Source organism: Sarcophilus harrisii, chromosome 3 (assembly GCF_902635505.1).
Source record: "Sarcophilus harrisii chromosome 3, mSarHar1.11, whole genome shotgun sequence".
Taxonomy (NCBI): Eukaryota; Metazoa; Chordata; class Mammalia; order Dasyuromorphia; family Dasyuridae; genus Sarcophilus; species Sarcophilus harrisii.
In genome coordinates, this window is record NC_045428.1 from 499,306,075 (window position 1) to 499,324,674 (window position 18,600).

General features: G+C 42.4%; 1 protein-coding gene across 1 annotated transcript; it reads left to right on the forward strand.

The window, feature by feature from the left end:
* Positions 1–1,349: 1,349 nt before the first annotated feature.
* KLHL35 (kelch like family member 35) lies at positions 1,350–11,162 on the forward strand. The gene is made up of 6 exons (XM_003764655.2): positions 1,350–2,505; positions 3,351–3,535; positions 4,096–4,214; positions 6,351–6,539; positions 8,882–9,070; positions 10,721–11,162. Exons 1-6 carry the CDS (start codon positions 1,652–1,654, stop codon positions 10,931–10,933), a joined length of 1,749 nt encoding a protein of 582 aa, XP_003764703.2. The 5' UTR covers positions 1,350–1,651; the 3' UTR covers positions 10,934–11,162.
* The last annotated feature ends 7,438 nt before the right edge of the window (positions 11,163–18,600 follow it).

An 18,600-nucleotide genomic window follows, 5' to 3' on the forward strand; every position in this document is an offset into this window, starting at 1 on the left:
CATGAGACATAAGAAAAGGAGCCAAAAGCTTTGAAGAAGATGCCAGAAGAAGGCAGATCTCAATGAGCACCAGAACCTTGAGGAAGGGGTCCAGGATGAAAGGGAATTGAACAATAGAAAAGAGGGGCTGTAAGGGAGGACAGGACCAGGGCTGAGTGTACAATCTGGGGAGGATGTAATGATATTGGTGATCCCACCCAACAATCCAAGACATCCTGAGGGAGGGGTCCACAGACCAGGAAACAGATCAGGAAGAGCCCACCTCAGTGGATATCCAGGTCCCAAGAGATGAGTGTGGCAATCATCCTATACTTGTTCTAGCCCCGATCCTTCCATTCCATTCCTGCCCCATTATTTTACAAATAAAGAAACTGAGACCTGAAGAGTGACTTGCAAACAAGAAGACTCTACAGTCTATAAACTGGCTACAATCTATAAACCACTTTCCTCACTGAGGTTCAATCAAGTAGGGAGTGCCAGGCTGACCAGGCAATATCTTTGTTATTGTTCAGACATTTTTGTCACATCTGATTCTTCCTGACCCCATTTGGGGTTTTCTTGGCAGAAATACTGGAGTGGTTTCCCATTTCTTTCTCCAGTTCATTTTACAGATAAGGAAACTGAGGCAAACAGAGTTAAGTGACAAGGGTCACAGAGCTAGTAAGTGTCTGAGGCTGAATTTCAACTTAGGAAGATGAGTTTTCCTGACTCCAGGCCCAGAACTCTATCCACTACCAAACTGCCCCATGTAAGATCAAGAAAGAGTCAAGCTTTCTATAAATAAAGGAACATGTCTGGGATGTTGAGAGGACTGAAAATCATAAGGAGAAGTTGAAGAAATTGAGAATATTTAGACCAGAGCAACACTAATAAGTGGAGGATCCGTCAGTGAGTTAATAAATATTTAGTGAGTGCCTACTATGTGCCAGGCACTGTGCTAAGTGCTGGACCAGAAAAAGCCTTATGTAGGGGGTGGCACCTGGGTTATGTTCTGAGGAAGATAAGAATCTTTTCATAGGAGGGGGAGAAGGAAGGCGTATGTTCCAAATATGGTGGCAGCCAGTGAAAGGACCAGAGGTGGGAGGATGTGCAGGACATGGTTCGGGAAGCCCAGTTTGAGGGGAAGGAAGGCACAAAGGGGAGGAATGTGGAAGACTGGGGGGGGGGGAGCAGGTTGTGCTAATCTAAGGATTTTGCATTTTATTCTGGGGTCATTGCAGATTTTTGAGTAAGGGAGTGCTGTGATCAGAGCTGTATTTTGGGAGTATCATTTGGCAGCCCTGTGGAGGCTAGATTTGGAAAGGGGGAGGCTAGAAGCTGAAAAGCCAATTACATAGCTATTGCAATAACCCAAGTGAGAGGCAATGAGGGTAAAGCTACTCAGTAGAGAACAGGGGATAAAATGGGTGTCTTTGTTTGGTTCCCCAACATCCTGGCCAGGCACAGAGTAGGCATTTAATTAATGCTTGCTGGCTTGGGCTGAATGGAAGTGTGTGATCCATCACTCTCTGCAAGTGGGTACTTGAGCGGCTAAGGCAGGGCCTTGAGCTGGATGCTGAAAGACGGAGCCACAACCCACCTCCTTCCTTCAGGCCTTGGAAATGGAGAAAAGTCATTTCTCGTTTGTTTGTTTGTTTGTTGATAAAACAGGATGCCTGCAAGCCCCACCAGGGAGGAGGCGGAGTCTCGCTCAGACCACCCGTCCCAAGCTGGGCTTTGCGTCGGTTCTGACCGTACCCCGCAGACCCTGCAGACGCTCCCTGTGCACCAGCTCCGAGGCACCCCCACGGACGTGGTCCTGCGGACCGGCGACCGGGACTTTCCTTGTCACCGCGCGGCCTTGTCGGCCGGCAGCACCTACTTCCGAGCCCTGTTTGCTGGGGGCGCGCCCCAAGAGGATGTGGTGCTCCTCCCCCAAGTCTCCCCGCGAGTCCTGGGTCTGCTCCTGGACCACCTCTACGGGGCCGGCGCGGGCCTGTTGGAGAAGGACGCAGCTGCTCTGTTGGCCCTGTCTGATCTGCTGGGGGTGCTCCCTCTTCGGGACACCTGCGCCAGCTTCCTGGAGGGCCAGCTCGGGCCGCAGAACTGCCTGGCTTTCCTCAGGCTGGCTCGGACCTTCTCCCTGCCCTCCCTGGCAGCGGGGAGCCTCCGCGTGGTGCGCCGGGCCTTCCCAGAAGTCTCTTCTCAGCCCGAGTTCCTGGAGCTGGAGCTGGCCCAGGTGGCTGAGCTGCTGGCCGATGAGAGCCTGGGGGTGGCAAGGGAGGAGGCTGTGTTTGAGGCCACCATGCGCTGGGTGCGACATGACCCCCCAGCCAGACGCGGACAGCTGCCGGGCCTCTTGAAGCAAGTTCGGCTTCCCCTGCTGGCCCCGGCCTATTTCCTAGAGAAGGTGGAGGCTGATGAGATGGTTCGGACCAGCCGCGAGTGCCACCCCCTTCTGCTGGAGGCCCGCCAGTGCTTCATCCTCGGGAGGGAGGGCAGCTCATGGAAGGCGACCCCCAGGAGGTAGGGGGTCCTCCAGTCCCCCCAGAACCAAAGGGAGGTGCTAGGATTTCTGGGAGACGCATGGCTCCTGTGGGATTGAGTAAAATCAACAGATATATCAGTGGTAAAACTGATGACAGTCGAAAATTAGGAGGGTGGCTGAGTGGTCAGGAAATAAGCTGAATCAGATGGAGCAAGGATTGATGCCCTCAAGGAAGGGTCTTCAGAATTAGTGATCAGAGGTCTGTTGAAATGAGGGAGGGAGAGAGCCAGGATGGAGGAGGTGTTATAAAGTGGAGCTCAACAGGATTTTTAAAATAGTATTTTATTTTTTTCCACTTATATGTAAAGACAATTTTTAACATTAATTTTTTTAATTGTAATTTTTTACAACATTATCCCTTGCACTCACTTCTGTTCCAACTTTTCCCCTCCTTCCATCCCCTCCCCTAGATGGCAAGCAGTCCTATACTTTAACATTCATTTTTAATAAAATTTTGGAGCATGATGATTGGTCAGTAGCCTGAAAGGTCAGTCCCTGAGAGATCAGTGTTCAGTGGTTAGTAATCTGAATGGTCATTGGGAACAGTGATCAGTAGGGTAGAGGTCATTGACGCAGAGATGAGATAGACTAGTTATCATTAAACTGAAGAGGTCATGAGGATGAAAGTCAGTGGGGTTGTTCAATGATAGCCTAAAAGATCAGTGGGATTAGGGTCAGTGACCTGAGAGGGAAGTAATCAGTGCTCTGGAGGGATCTCTGGGATTGCCAAGGGATTAATGATGGAGAGAGGGGGAGTCAGCAGCCTGGGGGATTGGAGAATTCCTGGTCTGTCCCTGGCCTCCCTCCCTCCCTCCCTGTCTAGGTTTATGGATCTGGCTGAGGTGATCGTGGTGGTCGGTGGCTGTGACAGGACGGGGCTGCTGACCTTGCCCTTCGCCGATGCTTACCATCCCTGGAGCCGCCAGTGGAAGACTCTGCCTAGTGTGCCCGGCTGCACCAAATCCGAGTTTGCCATGTGTGCCATGAGGAACAACGTCTACCTCTCAGGTGAGCATAGGCTCCCATCACAGGCCTGCTTGCATTGGCTGAGACCCTCAGCAACGGGAGAGCCCAAAGAAACTGGCTTCTGCTTCATCCTCTCCTCTTGCTCCACTGGACCCACCTCTCCATCCAAAATTTAGAGCTAAAAAAGAAACCTGGAGATAATGTAGGTCAATTCCCAATTCACAGATAGGGAGACTGGAGTCCAGAGAAGGGATGAGATTTTCCTGTGTTACACAGGAGAGGAATGGCTGCATCCAAGAGGGGAACTGCACCATTTACTAGCATGATCTCCATGGACACTGCGACCCTGAGCAATTCCCTTCTGTTCCCTCGCCTTAAATTGCCCCATCTCTAACCCAAAAAGGTTAAACAGATGATCTCATGCTGCCATTTCTTGCTCTACCACTCTAAGGTCGGGGGTTCATACCAGCTCTTTTCTAAGATTTCTCCCACGGCCAACACTTTATGTACGCTGTCCAAAGGTCCCTTCCAGATTGGCCATTCTCTGTTCTATATTCTCCGGTCATTTCTGTCTCTGACATGGTATGGTTCACTCTCCTCAGGTGGCCACATCCACAGCCGTGACCTCTGGATGTTCCAGTCTCAGCTGCAGACTTGGGTCAGGGCAGCGTCCCTGAATGAGGGCAGGTGGAGGCACAAGATGGCCGTCATGCAAGGGCGGGTAGGTGGGTGCCATCTGGGTCACCAATCCCCTTGGGTCTTGGGTTGTCAGAACTGCCCCTACAAAAGAATATCCCAAGGCTGAACTCATCCAGAAGGCTCCAAGCCCAGCTGATCTACGGGGTGTATGAGGTTTGGCAGGGGTATCCCTAAGGCCAGGGGAGTGGGCTGACTGATCAAATGAGTAAAAGCACTTAGCACAGCAAGGTACTTCATGAATATTTATTCCCTGTTCTTCTCTCCCAAGGTCCACAGTGGACCTCTCTGATGGTCAAATGGGAATAAAATAACCCCTATATCCTACTGTTGTTGTGAGAATCAAATGCAATAATATTTGTAAAGCACTCTACAGTTTGTAAAGTGCTATGTAAATGCTAGCTAGAAATCCCCTTAATAATAAACTCAAGAAATTAACTCTTGCTGTCTTAATCCATGTCACCTAAAGAGTCTGTATGCCAAAGACCCTCAGGAGAGACAACATGTGTGTAGTTAATCTCTTATAAAACACATACAAATCAAACAGAAGCTAACCTCAGATGGGAAGGGCCTAGATTGTTAAGATTTGTGCAGAGAATCTTTTTATTTCGGTCCACAGGCTTTTTATTCTTCACTGCTCTCAAAACCTTTTCTGATTTCTGAGTTCTTGTTCCAGGCCCTGAACCCGCTTGATTCCTGCATTATATCTTATTCCTAATTATCTTTCCCTTTCTATTGCTGCCTTCAAAGGCTGCCATCTGCTCCTGCTCCCCCATCTGCCCCCCATCGCAACACAATGGAGATGGTTCATTTCTAAGGTTGATTTATAAAGGAAAGATAATATATAGATGTGTTAATTATAAAGTCATTAGAAGTAGAAGGCCAAAATCGACCCAGTTCCAGCTGTAATAGACTGAAACTTCCCAAGATATTCTCTGGAGTTGTAATTCCCCCAGTCTACACATCCCCTCCTTTTGGACCCACGTGAAATTAGCATCTTTAATTGAACCATAAGCAGGGGAGGGTGTTTGGGACTTTGTCCCAGGATGCTGATATCACTTGCAGTCCTTTAGAAGTCAGAGGCATCTGAGCTTAGTGGGTGGTTACCAAGAATTAGCTAAAATAGGAAACAACCAAGAGAATTTGCTGGCAGCCTCCCACCAGATGAGCCCCTCCTTACTTACCCTTTGGTAGTTTCTTTACCATCAGCCAGTGTCTTGGGGTCCAGGGCTCCCCCACCAAAAATACCCCAAAACAACTGAATTAAGATCCTGTTATACTGCTTACACTAAGAACAAACATTTCTAGTTAAGAGCTCAAAAAACCTAGAACAGTCCCATGCCTATTTGTAATTGGGGCTAGATCAGACTCACTAATCCAATCCATAGTTCCCTGTTCCTTCTTTTTTTAAACCATCAGTAATTCTCCTGATGATATAGCATCCTGCTCCGATTTCTACCTAATCCTTACCTACTTACCACCCACCCCCTCCCACAAAGGTAAAGAAAAGAAAATACACACAAGCTTCCCATTAGTTTGGAGACAGAATGTCGCCATTCTGAAAGTTTACTGTGGGTAGACTCAGAGACCTTAAGAAACACAAAAGACTTTTTTAATGCCCTTATTTTATAGAAAAGAAAATTGAGTCCCCATGAAGGGAAGAGATTTGTACAAAGTAACATGACTGTTAAAGGAAAGATTTCAATCCAGATCTTTGGACTCTAAGTCCAGCATCCCTTCCAGTAAGGCACACTGATCTCACAAAGATCCATGCCCTATTTGGAAATAGTAAAGATTTCTGATTGTTGGCTGAAATTATGAGGAGGGACTTCCTAAAGGAGATGGAATTAGACAATGTTCTTCAAAGGTAGATAACCTTAAGTAGGGAGAGAAGAAGAAGAGCATGGAGGAGAAGGGAAGGGAAGGAAGGAAGGCCACATGGAAGAAAGCCAGGAAAAGAAGAACTAGCCAGAGCAGAGACTTCACAAAATAGGAAAGTGTTGAGAGGATCAGGCTATAGAGGTAGCTGGAGATCACATAGGTTGGAAAGCTTCAAATAAGAGCTCGAGGGTTTAAACATGATCCTGTGGGCAGGGGGAGCCATTGCAGGAATTCAACACTGACCACAAGGGTCCTCTGGGACTCCTCCTCTTTCTCCCAGCTTTATGCCGTGGGAGGCTTTGATGGTGTCCACCGCCTGAGGAGTGTGGAATGCTATGACCCCTTCTTCAACACCTGGACCCCCGTACCCCCACTCCTAGAGGCTGTGAGCTCAGCAGCTGTGGTGCCCTGCTGCAATAAGCTCTATGTGATTGGAGGTGCTGTGGATGATGGCTCCAACACAAACCAGGTGAGCCAAGCAAAGGAATAGACATGGGGAGGTAGATGAAATGAAGTATGTGTGGGGGGATGACAGCTTTCTTTTGGAGCTCCTTTTGCCAGGTCAGCAGGGCTATTGCTGTCTAAGGTGAAGCTGAAATTTCTGCTTCCAGATTGGTTCCTCTTCCTTCCTGACCAACACAAAGCTCTTTCACTTAGTCTAGCTGACAATTCTTGGTTCAATTCAACTAAACTGATACAAGGTTAGCATTTTTAGAGTATTTATAATATGCTTCACATATTGAGAGAGAGATTGGATAAAAATATTTTACCCTCAGGAAACTCCATGTCTAGTAGGTTTATTTTATATCCTGCAACTTTGCAAAAGTTAATTGTTTCTAGTGGTTTTTTAAACTTGACTCTCTAGGATTCTCTAAGTATACTATCATATCATGTGCAAAGAGTAATAGTTTTGTTTCCTCATTACCTACTCTATTTACTTTAATTTCTTTTTCTTTTTTTATTGCTTTTTTAAAAAAATTATTAACTCACATTGCTTTAGAATCATATTGGGAGAGAAAAATTAAAGCAAAAGGGAAAAATCATGGGAGAGATAAAAAACAGAATAAAGAAGTGAACATAGCTTGTGTTGATTTACATTCGGTCTCCTTAGTTCTTTTTCTGGGTGCAGATGGCATTTTCTATCCAAAGTCTATTGGGATTGCTTTGAATCAGTGAACCCCTGAGAAGAATCAAGTTTTTCATAGTTGATTATCACACATTCTTGCTGTTACAATGTACAATGTGTTCCTGGTTCTGCTAGTTTCACTCAGCATCAATTTGTGTAAATCTTTACAGGCTTTTCTAAAATCAGTTCATCTTTTTTATAGAACAATAATATTTCATTACTGTCATGTACCACAACTTGTTCAGCCATTTCCCAACTGATGGCATCTACTCCTTTTCTAATTCTTTGCTCTCACACACAAAAAAGAGCTGCTCCAAACGTGGATCTTTTCCCCTCCCTTATGATTTCCTTGGGATATAGATCCAATAATGGCTAGGTCAAAGGGTATGCACAGTTTGATACCCCTTTAGATATAGCTCCAGATTGCTCTCCAGAATGGTTGGACCATTTCACATCTCCACTAACAATACATTAGTGTCCCAGTTTTTCCACATCTTCTCCAACATTTCTCTTTTATTGCTAAAACTAACATTTCTAGTACAATACTGAATAATAGTGTTGATAATGGGCAACCCTGTTTCACCCCTGATATTATTGGGAATGTTTCTAACTTATACCCATTATATTTAATGCTTGCTGATAGTTTTAAATAGATACCACTTATTATTTTAAGGAAAACTCCATTTATTCCTCTGTTCTCTAGCGTTTTTAATAGGAATGGGTGTTGTACTCCAAAATGGAACCATTTTTTAAAACATAAAGGAAGCATAGATAGGTAGTGTTGTGGTTAGATTAGTCCACCCTGGAGTCAGGAGGACCTGAGTTCAAATATGACCTCAATTCATTGTGTGACCCCAGGCAAAGAACTTAATCCCAGTTGCACCTCTACTCCCTCCCCCCCCCTCCAAAAAAAAAAAACCATCAGGGAGGAATAAATAAAGTATCAAAAAAATCCCTGACTCTGTCCTGAGGATCCTAACTTTTTTGTATCATGGACCACTCTGGTAGTTTAGTGAAGCCTATGGGACCCATTTCAGAATTTTATTTTTAAATGCATAAAATGAAATATATAGATTACAAAGAAACCAATTAAATTAAAAATTTTTTGTTGTTCAGTCATGTCTGATTCTTTGTAACCCCATTTGGGTTTTTTCTTAGTAAAGATATTGGAGTAGTTTGCCATTTCCTTCTCCAGCTCTTTTGACAAATGAAGAAACTGAGGCAAATATGGTTAAGTGACTTGCCCAGGATCACATAGCTACTAAGTGATTGAGGCTAGATTTGAACTAGAAAAATCTTCCTAACTCCAGACCTGGTACTTTATCCACTGCACCACCTAGCTGCCCTAAAATAGTTATCAAAATATTTTAAAAACAAGTTCACCAAATCCCAGTTTAAGAACTCATGTGTGTATAAACAAATTTCCCAGCTTTCTATACAAGGATGTAGTATTACACTGTAGCTTACATTTTTATTATTATTCACAATAATGATAATAAATTATAGTTCAAATTTATATAAGGCTTTAAGGTTTGCAAAGCATTCTTCTTTGATCCTATAGATAAAGGTGGTATGTAGTTGGGAGGCCTGAGGCCCTGATCCTCTCGTCTCCATCTGGCTTTCTGGAGCTTTCAGCACCAGGAGAATCCATCTGCCTCCCTGACTCTGTTGACCTCCTTCCTCAGGTGCAATGCTATGATCCTGGGGAAGACAAGTGGAGACTCCTTTCTCCAGCTCCCTTCACCCAGAGGTGTATAGAAGCTGTGGCTCTGGATGACACCATTTACGTGGTAGGGGGTCTCCTGAACAAGATTTTCAGCTATGATCCATGCAGAGATCTCTGGGCAGAAGCAGCTTCTCTCCCTGGGCCCCTGGTAAGGAGGGGTCCTGTGTTCCATCTGGGCTCCTTTGGGGAAGGCATGGGAGGAGGGGAAGTCAATGGCCTAAGATAACCTCCCCATTAAGACATCCTAAGGCAGGACTCAAACTGGAATCCATAGAACTCAAGTAGATAGATGTCAGGGAGTCCATAAATTTGGATGGGGAAAAAAGGTTATATCTTTATTTCAATGAAATTGGCTTTCTTTGTAATGTTATATATTTTATTTTTATATACTTAAATACATTATTCTTAAAAGGGGTCCATTGTTAGTTGTAACTGCAAAAAAGGTCCCATGACTATCTATCTATCTATCTATCTATCTAAGTGTCTGAGGCTAGATTTGAATTCAAGACAAGTCTTCTTGACTCCAGGCCTGATGCTCTATCTACTGCACCACCTAGATGCCCAAAATAGAGATATCAATATATTTTTAAAACAAGTTCACTGGATCCCAGAATAAGAACTCATGGGTGTCTAAACAAATTTCCCAGTTTTCTATACAAGGATATAGTATTACTCTATTTTTTATTATTATTCATAATAATGATATCATTTGAATTTTTATAATTGAGTTAAAGCTTTGAGATTTGCAAAGCACACACATATATCATATATCATACACACATATAAATATATTCAAAGACATATATAAACAAACTGTTCTCAAGTCCCTCCCAGCTCTGACATTCTGTGTTCTAAGATATTCTCAGCTCTAATGTTCAATATCCTAATGTACCTTCTAGGATTGACATTCTATAGAACTTTAAATCTCTTTCATTTTTATAAATTTTATGCTTTTCAAGGAATTTTCTTATCTACAGTATCATTTGACTTTCCCTAAAATCTTATGAGGGTGTCCAGTCAATGCTCATGACCCCCATTTAACGGAAGGGGAGAAATGACAGCCAGTTTTCAGAGTCAGAGAGGGTAATTGACTTTCCCAAGCAGACAGTACAAGGCAGCTAGATAATTCAGTGGATTAGAGCGCTGGGCTTGGAGTCAGAAAGCCCTGGATTCAAATTCAGCCTCAGACACTTGCTATGTGACTCTGGGCAAGGTACTTAACCCTGTTTGCCTTAATCCAGTGGAGAAAGAAATAGTTGTATCTTTCCCAAGGGTCCATGAAGTAATAAGAGTCAGATATGACTCAACAAGAACAGTGTGTTGGAGAATTTTGATGGCCAGTAGATATAGAACATCAGCATCATATCACCATCACGGAATCCTGGCAAGAGAAACAAGAAACAGGATCAAGGGCCTGGAGCCTCTAGAAGGGTATTCTCTTCTTCTATAATATTCAATCAAATATTTTATTTAATAATTAGAATATGTTATCTATAGAAAAGAATCATAGAAAATTTTAAAGCTGGGGCATGTGGTGAAGACAGGGGAGTGTGGAGTTACAGAGGAAACTGAGGTGGGATCCTTGAGCTGAGAAACGGGAGCAATGGGCCGTCCATGTGCTCGCACAATTCTGAGATTTTATGATTCCATGATGGAATGCTGATGCTCTATAATAAGAATTCTCTGACTGTCCCGTTCCTAAATGCTACCTGTTCAGAACTGACCTAGCTAGTCCAAGGAGGTGTCTAGGTAAGGGAGGTGGCAAGCCTGAGTATCCGTCTGTCTCTTGGCCTTCCAGGAGAGCTGTGGAGTGACTGTTTGTGGCAGGAAGATCTATATCCTTGGCGGTCGGGACTCGAGAGGAGAAGGCACAGATAAGACCTTTGCCTTTGACCCACTGAGTGGGTGCTTGGAAAACCAACAGCCTTTGCAGCGATGCACCAGTGCCCATGGCTGCGTCACCATCCTTCAGCACCTCGGCCAGAGACAGACTGACCCCCCAAAGGGCTGAGTAGGGCTCTCTGAACTCTTCAGTATAAACACCTTGGATGCCCAATAATCACTTCCAAGACCCGCGAGGACCTCTGCCTCCATTCCTGTGAGGTTTCTGTGTACATAAATCTGATTAATTTATTTTCTCCTTTTCTTACAGAAATAAGACCTGATTTACTTTCATTCATTCAAGCTGGCAAGTGTGTTATTTCTGAATGCAGATATACGCCATAGGATTTCATTTCTTACCTCCAAGAAAAAAGGCTTAATTCCTTACCTTTATATAGTTCTTTAAAGTATATTGTAAAGGATTATAAATATTTGAGCTATTAATATTATAAAACGTTTTACAGTTTGTGAAAGGCTTTCTAGAGCATCTTTTTTGAACTTTTCTGCTCTGATTTCACCCCTGGCAGATTGTACTTGTCAGTGTTCAGAGCTGAAAGAGATCTTAGAAATCTTCTAGTCCAACCTCTTTTCATTTTATAAATAAGGAAATTGAGGTCCAAGGAAATTTGGGCCCAAGAGAAATTAAGTCACTTGTCAAGGCAAAAAGTCAAGCCTTCTGAGTCATCAAACTCAGAGCTAGATCTCAGTTCAGGAAACATACTTTTTTTTTAAATGAACATTTATTATCTTTTTTAGCTTTTTATTTTCAAAACATATGCACAGATAATTTTCAACATTCAATTTACCCTTGCAAAACCTTGTGTTACAAATTTTTTTTTCACCCTTCCTTCCCCCACCCTCCCCTAGACACCAAGTAATGCAATATATGTTAAACACATGTAATTCTTCTATACATATTTCTACAATTATCATATTTCATGAAAAAAATCAGATCAAAGGGGGAAAAATGAAAAAAACAACAAAAAAAATGTGAAAATACTATGTTGTGATCCACACTCAGTTCCCACAGCTCTCTCTCTGCGTGCAGATGGCTCTCCTCATCACAAGATTATTGGAACTGGCCTGAATCATCTCATTGTTGAAAAGAGCCACATCCATCACAGTTGATTATCACATAAACTTGTTCTTGCTCTATACAACACTCTTTGTCACTTCACTTAGCATCAGTCTTTCCAGGCTTTTCTGAAATCATCCTGCTGATCGTTTCTTGTAGAACATTAATATTCCATAACATTTACATACCATAACTTATTCACCATTCTCCAACTGATAAGCATCCACTCAGTTTCCAGTTTCTTGTCATATAAAAAAGGCTGCTACAAACATTTTTGCACATGTGGGGCCTTTTCCTTTTTTATGATCTCTTTAGGACACAGGCCCAATAGAGACACTGCTGGATCAAAGGGTATGCACAGTTTGATAATTTTTTGAGCATAGTTCCAAATTGTGCTTCAGAATGGGTGAATCAGTTCACAACTCCATCAACAATGTATTAGTGTCCAGTTTTCCCACATTCCCGCCAATATTCATCATTATCTTTCAGGAAACATACTTAAAGCACCTATATTCAAGAAACTAATAGAGATTTTTTAAAAAGACAAAGTAGATTTATTTATTAAAGGACATATTTTGAATGTCATCTCTGAATGTGGTACTATGCAAAGAGCCCTGAGCAAGGAACTAAGAGACATCCTTTGAAATCACTGCATGACTTTGGGCAAATCAACTAAACACCCTGGGTCTAAGTTTTCCCCTCTTTAAAGTGAGTGGATTGAACTAAATGATTTCTAAGGACCCTGTCAACATTGACATATCCTGTTCTAAGGACCCTCCCAGCTCTGACATCCTGGGTTCTAAGGTCCCTCCCAGCTCTAATTCATGTTCTAAGGTCCCTTACAACTCTTAATAGTCTACAAATTAAGAGCATTTCTAACACTTAATGTTCTATGATGTGGGAGGAGCCAAATGGATTTTATTATCCCCTAATTATTCACAGCCCAGGAGCTGACAGAAAGAGGCTGGTCTTGGCTCTTTTCTCTAAAATTCTGTCTCCTCTTCTCATTTGCATATAGATTAGTTTTTAAAGGCACAAAGTGCACATGTTTCTTATTGAGCTTTGATGAGAAGTATGGTATTCCCATCAGGCTTCCCCTGCACCTTCCTTTGCCCACAGTCCCCCTGGAGGCACTGGTGTTGAAGCCTCCCCAGCTGGGGCCAGGCTCATCAAAAACCTTGTTTCCCAGCTGAGCCTGGGGTCCAGACTGATTAACCAGGATTATAGGCACTAGGACCATCTGGAAGCCACTGATAATGACAGAGGAGGCTGCCCCCCTATTGTCCCCCATTACAGCAATCCATAGAGTAGAGGGTTCCCTCTGGGCTGAAGGATCTTATACCTTACCCAGAGTTCCCCCACTATCTGCGGCCCTCTGCACCTAGGATCACTCTGATAAAGAAGAGTCAGCCAGGAAGCATCAGGGATACAGGGAATCACATGCAACATGAACACTCCACCCCGACCCCAGTCCATTCCTTTAACCAGTCTACAAAGCCCAGGCAAATCAAGATGAATTCTCCCCCCAAACAATGAGCATCTTAATAATGCTTGATGAATTTAATTAACAATGTTCCCTGATTAGGAAGCTATGTGCTATAAAGGAGTGATAGAAAGCAGATAGCCCCTGGCCTCTGGGAAGCCTCTGATCTGGGGTGGAAGAGGGAAGCCAGAAAGCACTTCTTCTGGTGTTAAATGCTGAGATTGATCCATCATGATAAGCACTATGTAACCTTTTCTCCCTGATTGAAATATTCTGACATGGGAGTGAGGAAAGTGACTAGAATGACTTGGAGGTAATGAGAAAAGAGAAGCATCATTAACCCTAAACTGAAATCTAGCAGATGAGACCCAGATTTTCTTTTTTCCCCTTTTTTATTAAAGCTTTTTATTTATAAAACATATGCATGGGTAATTTTTCAACATTGATGCTTGCAAAACCTTGTGTTCCAAATTTTCTCCTCCTTCCCCTCACTCCCTCCCCTAGATGGCAGCTAGTCCAATACATAATAAAAATGTTAAAATATATATTAAATCCAATAAACGTATACATATTTATACAAGTATCTTGCTGCAAAAGAAAAATAAGATAAAAAAGGAAAAAGAAATGAGAAAGAAAACAAAATGCAAGCAAACAATAATAGAAAGAGTGAAAATGCTATGTTGTGGTCCAGACTCAGTTCCCACAGTCCTCTCTCTGGGTGCAGATGGCTCTCTTCATCACAAGAGTTTTGGAACTGGCCTGAATCATCTCAATGTTAAAAAGAGCCAAGTCCATCAAAATTGATCATCATATAGTCTTGCTGTTGCCATGTACAATGATCTCCTGGTTCTGCCCATTTCACTTAGCTGATGTTCAGGTAAGTCTCTCCAGTCCTCTCTGAAATCATCCTGCTGATCATTTCTTACAGAAAAGTAATATTCCATAACATTTATATACCATTATTATTCAGCCATTCCCCAATTGATGGGCATCCATTCAGGTTCCAATTTCTTGCCACTACACAAAGGGCCGCCACAAACATTTTTGCACATGTGGAGACCCAGATTCTCAATCCAACTCTGCCACTCTAAGACTTTGAGAAAGTGCATGAAGAAAGGCTTAATTTTTATGAGGTTCATTTTCTTCCTTTGTTCTATAAAGACACTGAACTAGATCAGAGATTCATAACCAGGGATAGATGAAATAGGTCTTTTACTATTGTGATAACTATCTCTTGTGATAATGGGTTTTCTTTGACGTCCAGTGGATTTTATTTCATTATTATGCATTTTAAAACATGGTTCTTAGAAGGGGCCCCTGAGCTTCACCAGATTCTTGCCAAAGTGATCTAGGACACACACAAAATTAAAGAACATCTGGACTAAATGACTCCTAATGTCTCTTTTAGTTTTTGGTCCCTATAATTCAGAGTAGGTAATTGTGGCCAGAGCAGGGAGGTACTAGCTGCAGGAACCCTAATGATCATGTGCCTACTATGTGATTTCTTGTCAAGAGGGCTCAAGCCAAACTCTGGGGACACTTCTCAGAAAAAGAACTTAGGATATAATGAAGGGAAAAGTGCCATACAAGTGTTGGGGTTACAACCAAGAAGCCAAATCAGTGTCCAGGGACTTAGGACCTTAGAAAAAAAGGAACCCAAAGATCCCCTAAATCACAGATCATTGAAACTAACCCCCCTGTTTTCAGAAGAGGAATCTAAGTCACAGAAAGCAAGTGGCTTTCTCAGTCACACAGGTAGTAAGTGTTCAAGTCTTCCTGACTCCAAGCCCAGTGCTCTATCCACTACTCTGACTCTTTAAATCCAAGTTTCTCAATGTACAAAACAGAAATTTGAGCTGAGAGGCATTAATATACATTGAAAAAGAATGCTCTATATGGAACCAAAGTGCTATGTATGGAGCTGTCTCCATTCATTTCAATCAGTATGACCTTAGTCAAGTCATCATTTAATATCTCTAGACTCAGTTTCTTCATCTGCAAAATGAGAGAGCTGGACTAGAACAGAGACTCAATCTTTTCTGTGCCTTTTGGCAGTTTGGAGAAACCTATGGTATTGTCAGAATTGTGTTTTTATATGTATAAATATGTAGGTTTACAAAATAAACCAATTGTGCAGAAATACAATTGTCAAAATATTTTAAAAATAAGTTTATGTAGTGGTTAACCCCTGTACTAGAGAACCTCTGTGTTCTTCCTTATTATATCACATAGTAAATCAGTGGCAGAGCTGGGTTAAGGACCCAATTTTTTGATGTCCAGTACAGGTCTCTTTCCCCCACCTACGTCTCAAAAAATTATGGGGAGCCATACCCCGAGGCTAGGTTTGGAAGCAGTTCAATGAATGCTGATGGGAATATTGGACAGTTATAATCTGCCCCCTCAACTCACTGCTCCTCCACCTCTGATTGTCCAGGAAAAGATACACAAACCTCCATACTCAATTCTAAATTGGGAGGGGGGGAGCCCCGCCTAGATAGAAGCCATTTGGAACTAAAGGAAAATGATTCCAGATAGGCAATTTACACAGCAGGTGAGCCTCACATTTAACAAAGCTTTCAACCACACAAAGACCTCAAGGAGGTCTGGGGGCTTGTCTGGAAGCAGGGTGGAGGGCCGGAGAGGGAACAAGATGAATACATTACATCCTCCCCCTCTTCTTCTGGCAGAGACAAAGACGTCTGCTTGATTCACAGCTCTTTCAGCTAAGCTTGGCTTCAAATTGAGGAGCTAATTTCCAGGGGCACAGTTGGAGGGGGAGGAAACCCAATTTCACTCTGAATTATCCTAAACCCATTCCACCTCCCCTGACATACCTTTTCTTTATTATTATTAAAGCTTTTTATTTTCAAAACACATGCATAGATAATTTCCAACATTCACTTTTTTATTAAAGCTTTTTATTTTCAAAACATGTGGATGGATAATTGTTCAACATTAACCCTTGCAAAACTTTGTATTCCAATTCCCCCCCCCTCCCCTAGACGGCAAATAATCCAATATATGTTAAACATGGTAAAAATATGTGTTAAATCCAATATATGCATACAGATTTATACAATTATCATGCTGCATAAAAAAAATCAAATCAAAAAGAAAAAATGAGAAAGAAAATAAAATGCAAGCAAACAACAACAAAAAGAGTGAAAATGCTATATCCTGATCCACACTGAGACCCCCACAGTCCTCCCTCTGAGTATAGATGGCTCTCTTCATCACAAGACCATTGGAATTGGTCTGAATCATCCCATTTCAACATTCACTCTTGCAAAACTTTGTGTTCCAATTTTTTCTCCTTCCTTCCTCTACCCCTTTCCCCAGATGGCAAGTAATCAATATATGTTAAACATGTGCAATTCTTCTATACATATTTCCACAATTTTCATGCTGCATAAGAAAAATCAGATCAAAAAGGAAAAAAATGAGAAAAAACAAAATGCAAGCAAATAACAAAAAGAATGAAAATACTATGCTGTGATCCACACTCAGTCCCCACTCTGGGTGCAGATGGCTCTCTCCATCACCTGACCATTGGAACTGGCCTGAATCACCTCCTAGTTGAAAAGAGCCACATCCATCAGAATAGATCATTGTATAATCGTGCTGTTGCCATGTGCAGACATATCTTTTCTATAGGGCACATTGGCTTTCTGTGATCATCCAAGAAACAGCCCTCAGCATTAACAAACTGAAATACGGTTATAGAGTCTGGCAGAGATGTCAGCTTCCTCTCTACAGAATGGCGACGATAAACTATGTCCTGCCCTCAAGATAGGGCTGTTGTACTAGCCCTGTCCTCAAAGGTTGGTGCTGAATTGGTTTATTGCCTTGGCTCAGCACTGTAATAGGCTTCATGGGCGTAAAGCAAAGAAGAGAGATAGGGGAGGAGTAGAAATTTTCCTCTTTCAAATCCCCAAATGGTCCCCATATATTTCTCTCTCCTTTTTTTCCTCCTCCTCTTTTTCTTTCTAACTCTGTCTCTCTTTGTCTATCTGTATCCCTGTTTCTCTCTCTCTCTCTCTCTCTCTCTCTCTCTCTCTCTCTCTCTCTCTCTCTCTCTCTCTCTCTCTCTCTCTCTCTCTCTCTCTCTCTCTCTCTCTCTCTCTCTCTCTCTCTCTCTCTCTCTCTCTCACACACACACACACACACACACACACACACACACACACACACTCCTTGCTTTCAGAGAGCAGTTTGGCTCAGTTGGAGTGAGAACACTTGCACAGGATTCTCATTAAGTCAAAGCTTTATTTCACCAAAATAGGTGGGCCAAATAGCATGGATAATTAATTGGCAATTAAGAATGCGGGAAGAAAGCTTATATATCATAATTTTGGCCCTAAGACAGGTTAGAAATGCGAAAACTGCTGAAAATAGACAGTATTTTTTCAGACAGTATCTTAGCCACAAGGTTTGTTAAAACCAGTTAGTCAAAACAACAGCTTGGTTACCTGGGCTCAAGGACGTTTACTAGGCAATTGTTCCTTCTGTGGGCCCAGCAAGTCTAAACATACTAATATTAGTGTGATTTTAGAAAATGTTTATATTGTTCATTTTCATAAACTAGTTGAGAGCCCCAGATTAGGTTTCAGAAGTATTCCTATCCCAAATTAATATCTTTATACCTAGGACCTTGATCCTATTCTCTTCCCCCTCCTCTAGGACTCTGCTTCCCCTTCACTCTCAAAATTCCCACATACATGCCTCCCCAATCCTTAAAAAAAAAGCCATCCCTTGACTTTGTTCCCCCATCCATTTATAATCCCAGCTCTCTTTTGTTATAGCTAGATTTCTGGAAACTGCCACTTTACAGCTATGTGACCTTGGGCAAATCACATAACCTCAAAGTGCCCAGGCAAGAAAGAGGACATTTATGAAATCACAGATTCAATAGGAAAAAAGTTGTTAGTAGAAAAAAAAATTGATATTCCTCCATTCTCTGTGACCTACTATCTTATCCCACCAGTAGACCAAAAGCCAGTCACTAACATCATTAATTAGCAAATTCAGTGGTCTTTTCCTGATTTCCCCAGCCTCAAACTCTGCAACACTGCACCTGCTTTAACTTAAGACATTTATGAAGCACTTACTATGAGCAAGGGGATGTGGAGATGAAAAGTAGTTTTTTACTATAGAACTTAAGTCTAGTTGAAGGTAATAAGACAGGAGTAGACATAACTAAGCAGAAGAAGAATCGGGTTAAGTATACAGGAGATGTCAG

Coding starts and splice junctions, on each gene's coding strand:
- KLHL35 (XM_003764655.2), top strand. CDS start 1,652: ATGCCTGCAAGCCCCACCAGGGAGGAGGCGGAGTCTCGCTCAGACCAC. Junction 2,506..3,350: donor TGGAAGGCGACCCCCAGGAG/GTAGGGGGTCCT, acceptor CTCCCTGTCTAG/GTTTATGGATCTGGCTGAGG. Junction 3,536..4,095: donor GAACAACGTCTACCTCTCAG/GTGAGCATAGGC, acceptor CACTCTCCTCAG/GTGGCCACATCCACAGCCGT.